Genomic DNA, 13471 nt, shown 5'->3' on the forward strand with positions numbered 1-13471 from the left:
ACACCCAACAACATTCTATTTTTGCATTTCACAGCTTTATTGATTGTGGTCAGCTAATAAAATTCTCATTTACCTTGAGTAACCAGATCCTTTAATACTTTGGTATTTGCCACTTGGGGTAGACGAATAGGGTGCTTTCCCGTTTTACAATGTTTTAACGCCGCTAGTGTTCTCCGCGACGTGTGTTCTCAACGCCTGTATGTTTTTCCAGTTAAACCCAAGGTAAAAACTCTGTCGATAACTAATAACAGCCGAATAAAAGCGAACTGTTTCTCAACCAAAAATAAATTGTTTTCTTTACACTGCTCTGAATCAAATAAATTTATTTGACGTACCCCGTGAAGACGGAAGTCGCTGCCTCGTTTCCGTCCACACAGCTCGAACTATTATTCTTTTGTTCAATTTATTTGTCTTTTTATTTTTTTATTATTTGAATTTTGTTATAATTTTTTATTATTGTTACATTTTCGTTAAATTACAAATTTTGTTGCTTCTTGTTTATGTCCAACGCACAGTGACCTAACGGGATGTTGTTTTGATGCTTATGATTTGACACAAACAACAATGAGGGACAACCAGGCAAGGAAACAACGAGGTTCTCTATTTAAGGCATGGAATAATTCATAAATTCAGATATATATATATATATGAATTTATGAATTATTCCATGCCTTAAATAGAGAACCTCGTTGTTTCCTTGCCTGGTTGTCCGTATGTTTCGTACGCCACTTATATTCCGAGTTAAGAAGTTCCGTACAAATGTGCTTCGTACGTCACTTATAGATCCGAGTTAATCCATTTCGTATAAGTGTGTTTCTTACGCCACTTACAATCCGAGTCCGGCGGTTTCACACAGGTGCGCTTTGTAGGCCGCTTATATTCACGATACACGAATAACGAAGGAGTGCTTCGTACGCCGATTTCGAGTTGCCATAGTCCTTCATCCACCACTCGTACCACCGACCTGGTGTCATTTTGGTCCCAAGGCGTGTGTTTCCAAAGCCACATACAACGAACCACCATTGCCAGCGATCTCACCTCGACGTGTGTTCTCCACGCCACATCTATTTGCCTTTCCGAGCCGCAGGAAACCCCAAGAATAGTTACCAAGTTCTGTACAGGGTCTCGACGCTAAGCTGGCGGAATATTCCCGTTAGAAACCGTTTAAGCTCTGTCAAAAACTTACTAGTACCCGAATAAAAACAAACTGTTCTTCAACCAAAAAATTCAAGTACGTCGTTTTTACTCTCGTCACTGAATCAAATAAACTTTTGCGACGTACCCTTGTGTCGTTACACCCTTGGCTGCCGCAAGCTGCAGCCCGAGAAGGAAGTAGTATATTAATATTAATTAATATATTACCATCGTTCTTCAGTAATAAACAAACGTTGTTTTTATAAAAAAAACAAAGGGATTAAGCCTGAACATTTTGCAACAACAACAAAAAATTTGCATGGAAAATTGCTGTTCTTTCCGGAAAAGTGCATTAGGTATTTGACGTGGTAGGAATATCTGCTTTGTCAAATTCCGATGCGTTATTCGAATAGAAGAGCAATTAGGTTCAACATTTGAGTTTATTATTTAGTTGGTATGAGAATGTTTCTTAGGGGAAACTTCATTACAGTCGAAAGGGTTTCGGATCTGCAGAAACATTACAGCAAATTGTATCAAGTGGTCGTCCCAGTCCGATTACCATTGCTTACTTGTTTTTAAAGTAAAATATTTATAATAAAACATGTGTTGTTTGAGCTGTCTGTATTTTTTTCATCTTCCAATATTTCAAAATTCGATGAATTTCATCTCCAAGGAAATGTTCCGCCATAAAAATAAACAAAGTGCAACTTATTAACCATATCCTAGTTATTTCAAATACTAAGAAGTAAATAAACACAAAAAATAATAATTAACTTAAAGCTAGCATCGCGTTTTTCTACTCCGTCAAGTAACATTATTGTATACACTTTATACGTGTGAAGTACTTATTTGTTTCTAAGTGGAAACTGGTGGGCGAATTTCTATGCAGCTATTGTGTATGAAGTGCGTACGTAAACACAGCTCCCGCGACAGAGGTCGGGAATAGTTTTACTAATCCTTTTAGTGTAGCGAGTATATCTACTCCAACTCTAGGGAGTCGTAAAAGCCTAAGAGTTTCTGCTAACCTGCTAGTGAAGCGAGTTCAACGGCTCCTTCTTTTAAGAAAAAAGAAGCCCGACCAACTTCCCTAAAAGTCCCATTTGCCGGCAACCTCCTTTGCGATAAATAACAAATTTGCTGGAAAGATCGCGCTTTAAGAAAATATGGCGGTGTTCCTATTGTGGTCAAAATATAATTCACTCGGTCTACCAGCACTTGAACATGCCACGTAAAGCTGACCAGGAATATGCCAAATTTAGTCCGCATACTCGAAGAGTTTGTCATTGGTATTTATTAATTGTCATCACAAATGGCAAGCGTACAGGAAACTGCAATCTTGTAAAGTTTTATGCATTTATGTTGCTATTAGAGGGATACGAGGTTGCAAAATATCTGAACCTACATACTTCGTAGCATCAATTAAATTGTTGTGTAGTTTTTTACTGTAAGCCTAGTGCCATAGCAAAGGAGAGGTAGGTATAAATGTCCTATAAAATAATAGGAACACCAACTTTGAGTACTAACTAATGTGGTGGAAAACATGACAGATCCAAAGATCCAACTGGACAATTAAGAGCGCCGTCTATATATTCTTGTATTTCCTGTAATTCTATCTAGAATGCTACTGTTGATAGAGTCAACATCAATGTTTTAGGAAGCAAGTAATGCGCGTTGACTTAACCACTGACAATTACTGATGTTGTTTCATCGTTTTTAATCGGGCTAACGGGCCGTTGTACACTTTACCCATTGACGAATTTGTTTAGTATTGCAATTGAAATTTTATGAAATATTGCGCTTTCAGTGTTAATTTAAGTGGATAATGCGCAGTTCTTCCGCAAATAGCGTTGCTGCAATGCCTGACGAAGCAACGGCCAATGCAATATGTCCTTCTTGGTCAAACCTTAGTCAAAATCAGAGAAATTTAGAAAGTTTTCCCTGTTCCTCCAGGTGCATCAAAGAAATATAATCCACCAGATTGTATTTCTAAAGTTTCCAAAAAACATTATTGTATACTGCTTTTGGATCAGGCACTAAAAGGGGTATTTTGTCTGAAAGAAATGTTAGCAACACTGGATTTTGGTCTTATCGACTAGGAAAAATCATACCCACTTTCAAAAATGGCTTGCTTTAAATTTGTAAACAATTATCTTCAAGTAGTATCAAAGTCTCATTATACATTTCCCCTGAATATTGCAATGATGCATCATCCCCGATGATTCTTTTTCTGCTTAGGATATCTCCTGTCATACTGTTTTTAAATTTGTTCCAAAGTTGTCATGGGTTGGATTGTGAGCAAGAAACTAAAATAATTGCAAATAATATTCTTATTTGACATGGATTTCATCCAATGGTTGAATCTGCCGGTGTTGTTTCCCAATGTGAATAATTTTCTTAGCGGTTCAGTTTCTTTCATGCTTCTCTATAAAATGAAAGTATTCTCCGTCCACAGTTCTTAAGTATTCGAATGATGTAGGTACACAAACGTTGACTAGTCGTAAGTAAAAACAATCCGAATTGTGTGGATGAACATTAAATATTCTTCTAATTTGACGGAATTTGAGCATACAACAACGTTTTCGCGAATGGATCGTTTGCACATAAACTGAAAAAAATTAAGTTAGAGTTGTTGCTGGAGTTTTCATTAACCTTTCTCGTAGATTTGCTTCAGTGAAATAAACTCTTTGACCATTTTCCAGATGTACAGGTAAATGTACAACAGTAGGATGACGTTGATAAACAATCTGCATAGTTACTGCTTATATAGCGTGCCATCTGATAATGACTTATTTCATCATTGGCATTTTGAAGTGAAAATACAGTCTTATCCGAACGTTTATTTACGTATATGCAGACATATATTATCGACTTCACTGAATTACAGCATTCCACATTGATGTGAACATTGCACGTTAAAAAAAAAAAGTGGGCAGTAAGGGACTAACCAGCGGTTATTAATATCTACGTCATTCTTTCGCACATTTACTGATAACGATTGACTATCATCAGCTGTAGATCGACGACAATATAGCGGATAGCCGTTAAAACAAGTTATTGCGTCATAAAAAATTACCATATTCATAGTAACAACTTGATGTAAAATTTTATTCACATTTATGCCAGTTATTTCCGCAGATATAATATCATCAGTCACATCTGGTGTTATCTTTTAAACCAACCAAACAAGAATGTTAGCATGAGACAGCCCACGCCTCACTATGTCGCGAGTTCATACAAACGGCGGCCAAAAATAGAAAGAGTTGTCGTAGGTGGATGAAATTTTGTACAGATGCTTATTATTGGGCTAAAAAGCAAATTACAAAAATTTGGATAGATTGGACCAAAATTCGGTATACCTCCCATATATAGGGTCTTCCAAATTTCACTCTTTTAGCCTATAAAATCGTTAATATTCAACCAAATTTGATGAAAATTGGCATGTAACTTCTAATTGGGCCTATAAAACAGTTGACAAAAAATTGGATTGATCGGACCATGATTTGGTATACCTCCCATACAATGGGTCTTGAAAAATTCTCTCTTTTGGGATATAAAAACGAATGTATTAACCCAAATTCGACGAAAATCTGCAGTTTACTTCTAATTTGGGCTATAAAACAAGTGACAAAAAATTGAATTGATCGGACCATGATTTGGTATACCTCCCATACAATGGGGCTTGAAAATTTCGATTTGTTGGCCTATGAAATCGTATGTATTCAACCATATTAAATGAATATTTGCAGTTTACTTCTTATTTAGTGAAATATTAAAATTGTCTGTAGGTTTACGTTTCAGAGTATTTTATATTACATAAGCTTTGAAATACACTATTCACTACATACCTCACTGCAATCATCAGATTCATCTTCTGAACATATTTCCGGAATATTTAAGTTATTTTCTTCACAAATATATGATTTAATGTCTTCCATGTTATAATTTCGGGCCAATATATTATGACTGTTCAAGGATATTACAGGGTCCGATTGTAGTATCAAATACTGAATTAAATCCCTATTTGACTCGACTCTACCACATTTTCGGGTGTGTTTCAAACGGTTGCTCCTAATTATTTTATGGCATGACTCGATAGCCTCTTCCGAAAGCAGTCCAAGAGGGGATGTACTGTACCTTACATATCCAATGCCATGAACTAAAATTTTATGCACCGTGACTGGCATGTAATACCAAGAGTATAAGTCGATGTAAAGTTGCCATGTATCTTGAAGAAGCTTATGAAATAAATTTATATTTATAAATCTCCCACAAGACAAAATCCGCAAAATGAGGGAAAAATTGTAAATTAATCTTCTGTCGACCCCGGTAATATCTGCCGCTACTTCAATGTTTGAAAAAAAAAACGTCGAGCTGTATTTCCATCATTTGATGTCCCGTAGCCCGGTTTTATTTTGTCGACAAGAAGACCTAGATTTGTTTTTAATGCTCTTCGTATCCTGATTTTATTTTCATTCACTAATATTGTGTTTCTACTATCAATTCGCCATGTCTTGACAGGTAGTTTATATGCAATATGAACAATGCACTCAAAAAACTTAATCCAGGCGTGTAAACTAGATATACCGTTCCTATAACACTCTTCGTTGACTTCTCTTTGGTATATAGATTCATCATTCATTTGTGAAGGCTTGGCGCCACATAAAACACAGGTTGCACAACTTTTATTGCCATACAATACATTTAATACAGCTCCGTCAATCATTGTTAGTTTCATGCGATGAGAAATCATAATTTCATAACTGTTATCAATGTATACACAAGCATCCAAATCTGCTATTTCTTTCTCTATGTTTTCTTTGACTTCATTTATAGCCTGTGAATTTTCCTTTGTAAAAAGTATTTTAATAGGTCTACATAGCCTTGAAGATGAGTGCCTGTCGTTCTGCCACAAGACATTTTCGTTTGTATCATCTAAAATACGCAAGGGCACAAATGAAGAAACGAACATAAATTCATCTGTTGCGTCTTCGTTTCGAAATTTTTGTTTATAGAGGCTATGACCACTGCTGCCATCAAATCCCCATTTACATTCTAAAGTTATATTATTTTTCGGACAAATTTGTAGTTTAGTTAGAATGCTCTTCGCGGTATTATCCAAAAGTGTTTGTAGAGGTACATTCATTGATGTTTCCGTCACTTCTATATTTTCTGGAATCAATTTTTTCTTAGCTTCTGCTATAGCATAATACGATGGGAAACAATTTTTATGTATAGCATTTACAGCATTTCTCATCATGTTATACTGTCTAACTGATAAATCCATATCCACGTAGAGCGCCAATGCTTTTTCCACTGAAATAATGTCCGTTTCCTTTACATTCGAAAATCTTTTTGCAGCTGTTGTTATGATGTCCGCCGAAGTAGATGCAACAAGTTCACCTACACGTCGCCTTTTTGTTCTACATGAACTTTCCTCAAAGTTAATGCGTGGTCGACCTCTTGATGTAGACTTATCAGGTTCCTAAATATTTAAAAGTTTTTAAATAATTGGTTTAATAAAAATAATCTTCAAATGTACCGAATCAAATTTAAACGTATCCATAAGAAACCAATCTTTTAAGACCATTTCTACTTTATCCCTCTTTCGATAGTATTTTTTCCACGTAGAAGACAATTTGTAGCAAATATTTTTAACCTTTATGTGTTCTTCGCCCGTCATTTTCCTTCCAATTCGATCCTCAATAAATTCTTTAAGTTTTGCCAGAACATATGACATACTTTGATCCTTTACTTCTAACCATTCCAAAAATATGTCACAGTTTTTGAAAGAGGTGGTCACTAAAAAAAGCAAATAACTCTTAGGACCGCAGGTTTCCGCAGCTAATTTTTTTATAGGTTAAAAATACATACTTTTCACAACTAAAATCAACAAAAATGTAGACTAAACTTTTTTAACCTTTTTTTTTTTCTACTCCACTAATTTCAAGATTTGCTTTACAAAATAGATGAACTAAGTACAACAGGTGTTTGTAACTGTAAACACCATATGATCACTATTTACACCCAAACAAAGGTGAAGACAAGTTTTTGACATCCCAAGTAACTAAAATAAACACTTTTTTTATAACCGTTACTTTTAATATTCAAATTTTTGAACATATGAAAAAAGTGTCAATTTTCCGAAAAAAATAGAAAAATGCCGATTGCCAAAAACTATCAGATTTGAACCCTCGTACAGGCAAAACTACCTGACGTATCACTACCAAAATTCATATTATTTCTAACTGGAATGTTTTCTATCAATTCTCTTCAATAAATTTGTGCTCTTATGTACTTGGTTTTTACCATTTTTGGCCGCGGTCGTGACACTGTGCGCCTCTTCTTCATTCTACCGTATATATATATATATATATATATATATATATATATATATATATATATATATATATATATATATATATATATATATATATATATATATATATATATATATATATATATATGTACTAGCTGGCCCGGTCCGCGTTGCCGGCCCGTAGTTTTTGTTTATTATGCATATTTTAAAAGCATAATTATTCACAGATATGACTGATATAAGTGTTCGCGTACTGGTCGATTAAAAGTGTTTTAAAATATCTGTACCCATTTATAAGCCGTGGACTTCAATATTTAAACCGTGTGCTTCAAATGTGTGGATGTGCTATACAAATCTATTAAAAAGTGTATATGAATCTTATCCCCATGTAAGGGATCAAATTAATTTTTAGTATGGTAAAAATCGTAGAAAAATTTTACAGTCAAATGAGAAGCAATTTGGAATTTACTGTATTTTGTACACCTCATAATTGAGGGCTGAATGATTTAAGAATAGGCAAAGTTAATTACTTTTTTAACCCCATTAGCACCTTAGACTGTGCATTAGAGTCCTCATAAGTCCCCCTAACCATGTCGGTCTGTTTGTCCGGCTAAAGGTGGACTTGAGGGGATACTATTGCATGGAGAAAATTCTAAAATTTGTAAATATGTTGACATTTTTGTGTAAGATTTTCACCCCCCGAATACACATTTTTAGCCAAATCCTTTGAAATATGGTAAAATCAGGAGGTACCTTTATATGGGCACTACTCCGAAACATCGACCTACTTTGAAAACTTTCTTCTACCCGTTAAAATCCAATACGACAAATAGAGGCCAAATCAAAATTATAGGTATTTCACACCCATTACCGTAAGATGGGAATTTATTTTATTTTAAATTTAAATTGTAAATTGGAGACCCCATAAAATCCATATTTTTCATCATAGTATAATTCAATGTCGATTCAACAAATATTCGGTCCCGTGCTACATTCTTATATTTATAATTTGTTCATGTTTCCACAATTTATTTCATATAGATGTACATCCCAAATCTACGTTCCCAACCAATATTCTCTTGGGGGTTACAAATTCAATAGAATACAAAATTTTCTTTTCTGACCACACATTAGGTGTGAAAGTGGACTTGGGGATACTCCAATGTGGAGACTTTACTTAAATAATTCCTATGTGGCAATTATCTGTATGATGGTTCCCTTCCCCAGGGTAGCATAACAACATTTTTTAGCCAAATCAATTGATGAATGTGTTCAAGACCAATATGGGCCCTACTCTGAAAATTTCAAATTTTATGCGAAGAGGTTCTGTACCCCCTTAGACACAAAGATGCCTAATAAGGGCCAAAAAATAAAAAGGGACTAAGACCCCAAAAATAGCTTGAATCATACGATGGTTATATAAATATAAAATCGGGTTGTACCCTTATCCGTGAGTTATGATCTATATCATGACCTGCAAAAGCGATTTAAGGTATCTTGAATGTTTGGGAAGAATTTCTGGGAGGATAGAAATCCTTTTCTTAATAAAAGTCCCATTCGCTCTACTATTTTGCACCTTTTATATTTGGTATTTTCCTGATTGTACTCCCAAAGAATTTTGCATTTTGAGCTCTCATTGGACGGATTATTGTCACATAAAAAAGGTATGTTCACGCTTTGAGATGAGGCCCATTAGGCTTTTTCGGTCATTTTTGATTATTTAAATGTGTTCGCATCTTCCAGCTGAACCACGATATAGGCCCTGGAGTTGAAAGGTAGATGTCAGTTTACATTCTATTTCGCACTTATTTTGGTGAAAAATTGTATAGTGAAAAATTATTCTTCATTTTGTTCACAAAAATCAACTGAATTCAATATGATAATACAAATTGAAAAAAAAAATTGACAAAAAAATAATAACAAATTGTAAAAATATTCAACTTGTTAGCCGATTTTTTACAGCAAATGTTTAAAGGTCCTTACAAAGTTTGTCAATAGAATGTACTATTATTTTAAAAATCGATTCCATTGAAAAAAAATTTTTTTTCGATTTTTTCCCGATTTCAGAATTTGTCAATCAGATCTCTTTTTCGTGAGTTTTTAGCGATTTTGAAAAAGTAATTATCTTTTAACTTTGATGTGACCGCGTTTAATTATTTCGATATCCTCTATTCCGTTTCGCCACCGCATAATTCGGTACTACACTTCCATGTAACCCGCCATCAATTTCAGTTCTCAAGAAATCAAGTCAATTAAATAAATTGGTATTAATATTCGAATTCAAAAATAAAATATAAACAAGTAAGCAAAGGCTACAGTCGAGCGGGGCCGACCGTTGAATACCCTACAACACTATAATAAACGATACAGTTTATATAGGCGAGATACTCGAAAGAATTCCATACGATATTGTGAGAAATAATAAAAGAAAACATCAGATTTCGTTCTCTAATTTTCGAATACAAAAGTTGGCAAACTATTTCACACATTGAATATTTTTTGATGGCCATCCAAAACTGCTTGGCTTTTGCAATACCCGCTAACCCCCATTCAAATGTGGGTATGGATCGGGCAATAATTACGACCTGCTGACAATTTTGCAGTTTTTTTTGTCCATTTCAACCCCTAAATATATGGCGATCATCTCCAAAAAGAGTAGGCTTCTATTCTGACCCTCATCTGATCCCCATGCCAAATTTTGTTAGGATCGGGCCATAAATGCGATCTGTATATGATCTAACTACTTAGTTTTGTTAGCTGTAGAAATATTACCAAATGTTTAATTCAAAATGAAAATATGCCAAAAATGTGACAAAATTGAAAAAAATATGAGAAAATTTTACAAAATCAATATTTTCATCTTTAGAGAGATATTTTTATGCGATTTTTTAGACGTTGTTTCTTTCCTGCCAAGAGGCCATTCTGAATTAATGAGAACTGTCGAAATCAGTTCAGCCGTTCTCGACATAAAAGAGATCTTTCAAGCATATCTTTTTTGATAAACATATATATATCGCACATATTTTGCTATATATCCGTTTTGTTGGGTGTTAACATCAATGTAAAGATCAGAAGTAACCTTGTCTTGGCTTTGTGATTTCGCCGGGATTTAAAATATTCGTGGTTTAATGAAAAATTTTGAATTTTTTCAACACAAAAGATATGGTCTATTTTACCCGCTAAATATTATCCGATGACCACCCAAATTGGTAGGCTTCTTCCCCGCCCTAAACTCTAGCTACATGCGAAATTCCGCGTCGATTGATCTATAATTGCGACCTGTATAGCTACTGCAAAATCCGAAATTTTTTCAGTTTTTGGTCCATTTCGACCCCTAAATATTATGCGATCATCTCCAAAAGAAATAGGGTTCTATTCTGACCCTAGCCCCACCTCCATTCTAAATTTCGTGAAGATCGGGCCATTATTGCGACCTGTAGAGTGATTACAAATTAACATGGACAGACGGACAGACGGACGGACGGACATACATAGCTAGATCGACTCAGCTGGGCGAGATAGGAAGATCCATATATACTTTCCTATGTGGGAAATCAATATTTCGAGGTGTTACATAATTTTTGGCCCAATCAAACTTATAATACCCCCAACACATAGTGTTGTAGGGTATAAAAACACTACAAATGTACATTAGAAAAAAGTAAGTCAAAATGGAAAAAAATCATGCAAAATAAAACATTACTATTGTACAATTCAAAAGTCAAAATGAAAATGTTAATATATCACATTTTTACGCGATTTTTTTGGATATTATCCTTTTCGGAAAAGAGACAATTCCGAATTTGTTTGAATTGTTAAAATCTGTCCAGCGGTTCTTAAGTTATAAGCGTAGTAACTAACACAACTTCCTTTTATATATATAGATATATATATATATATATATATATATATATATATATATATATATATAACATCCCGTTTCTCCAAACACACGTATCCTTAAGATCCGTGCTATTATGTCATATAATAAATAAGTCTGGCCGGCCATATGAACGCACAGAAGCCATTGCATCCTGCGCAATTTTGAAAAAATTCGCTAACGCATGACGGCGTTTTATTGACGACGCTGTATATCTTGGTTAAGGTCATCTGCCTGTCACGTAAAATAAATTTGAAGATAGTTATGATCTCTGGTGGGTAACAATGATCCCATACGATGGTATATTTGGCCTTGAATTTCAAATGTTGGCATAAAATGTTCTCTAACTACATTAGACGTCATCGGAAAACATGAGTCCTATTTTCAATGTTCGAAAGAAAATAGTTAGCTCTGAAGGAGAAGAATGGTTGCGGTAGTGGCCGTAATTCGGGCAACACAATTTTGCTATTACTGCAGGAAATTCCGGGTGGTTCATTTTTGTATTACACGGCATTACAATAGTTACAAACATTATCCATTTGACTAATCGAGACAAAATCGTCATCATTGTAATCCATATTTGGATAGTAATTGAATGCGATGCGTTAATATACATTTACACGGTTCTGAATTAGGCGTTGCGCTACTCTGGATCGCTCATTTCTGAGACGTCTAACTCGTTCTTTTGGTATTTCATTACTTCTAAAATGAGCTACTCTTAAACGGCCGTTTCTGAGACGTCCTTTACGTTCACTTTGTACCTCTTTAGCTAGAACGGATGACAATCTGGAACGTTGAGTGCTTAGACGAAGATCATAGTTTGCCGTTGTCTCATTAGGCCTTAACGATAATGTTCTCCGATATTGATTAGAAGACAAATTTTGTGGTGCTCGGTTGTATCTTGAGTTCTCAATCTAGACGATCTAATTTGTTGACTTTGAAGGCGAAGTTGCTGTTGTTAGGGCGCTTCGTGAACTCTCAATCTTGACGACCTGATCTGTTGATTATGAAGGCGTACTTGACGTTGTTCGGGCGCCTCGTGAGCTCTTAATCTTGACGATCTATGGCTGACTCGAATATTTGCATGGTGTTCTTCATAAATGCATGGCGTCGACGATGACATCGAAACATGTCGTCGTCATAATTGTGTGTCATTTGTCTACGTGTGCTTAAATTGAGAGTGTGTGTTTCTTTCGACGGTGAGGATGTTTTTTTTTTGTTGTTGTAATTTTGAAGCAACAAACACCGCGTAAATATAAAATTGAATACCAAATCAATAATTAAAAAATATGCTTATTATTAGATGAGGCAGATATGACTCTGATTCAATAACAAAATATGCATAGACATCAACAAATGAATAAAAAATGGAAAATATACAATCCCAGACAATCCCAATTTATTGTATAGGTGAAATAAAGTAGCACTCATTTTCATTTACAGTATTCGGTATTTTGATGATTTTACCGACATCATTTACCGGAACTATTTCAAATTTAGTATTTGAAGTTCGTAATGAATACTACAGCCTATGACAGAAAATTGTCTGTGCAGGTCCACGTCTTCGTATAGCCCCCATATAGTGGTACACCCTGATATTCGGCATTTTGATGATTTTAGCGACATTATTTACCGGAATTGTTTAAATTTCGCATTTGAAGTTCGTAATGGATACTACAGCCTATGCCAGAAAATTGTCTGTGCAGGCTTATGAAAAAAATTGCGTATGCAGGTCCACGTCGTCGTATAGATCCTAATATACGGTATATTTTAATTATTTTTGTTATTTTTTGGTAGAACATTTTTGTATGACACCTACTCAACACCCCCTCTTATTGGTCATTACATGTTATGCCGACGGTTTAAGTGTGACCGACATGACGAGACATCGAACATTTGGTTGGATGTCACGTACTGTTATGCGTTTGATTAAACAGGACATAACATGTCGAGCGCTTTCTCTTCATGGCATAAATAGAGAAAATTGTCACATTTGCAGAAATAATTTTTAATATGGTGCTTCTATGCTTTTTCGGCACTTTTTGAAATGTACAAATTCATAAAAATTATAAATAGATATTCATTTTAAGAAATATATTAAAATTTACTTTTCGGTATTTTAGACACTTGTTGAAATTTCA

General features: G+C 34.7%; 1 protein-coding gene across 1 annotated transcript; it reads right to left on the reverse strand.

The window, feature by feature from the left end:
* Positions 1 to 5031: 5031 nt before the first annotated feature.
* Positions 5032 to 7129, reverse strand: LOC131806927 (uncharacterized). The gene is made up of 2 exons (XM_059131822.1): positions 6674 to 7129; positions 5032 to 6616 (listed from the first exon to the last, which is right to left on the reverse strand). Exons 1-2 carry the CDS (start codon positions 6869 to 6871, stop codon positions 5474 to 5476), a joined length of 1341 nt encoding a protein of 446 aa, XP_058987805.1. The 5' UTR covers positions 6872 to 7129; the 3' UTR covers positions 5032 to 5473.
* Positions 7130 to 13471: the final 6342 nt, after the last annotated feature.

This window comes from Musca domestica, unplaced genomic scaffold (assembly GCF_030504385.1).
Source record: "Musca domestica strain aabys unplaced genomic scaffold, Musca_domestica.polishedcontigs.V.1.1 9, whole genome shotgun sequence".
Taxonomy (NCBI): Eukaryota; Metazoa; Arthropoda; class Insecta; order Diptera; family Muscidae; genus Musca; species Musca domestica.

Excerpts from the sequence above, each read along its gene's own strand:
- LOC131806927 (XM_059131822.1), bottom strand. The coding sequence starts at position 6,871 with ATGTCATATGTTCTGGCAAAACTTAAAGAATTTATTGAGGATCGAATT. Across the intron at positions 6,617-6,673 it reads ATACGTTTAAATTTGATTCG|GAACCTGATAAGTCTACATC; the intron begins GTACATTTGAAG and ends TTAAATATTTAG.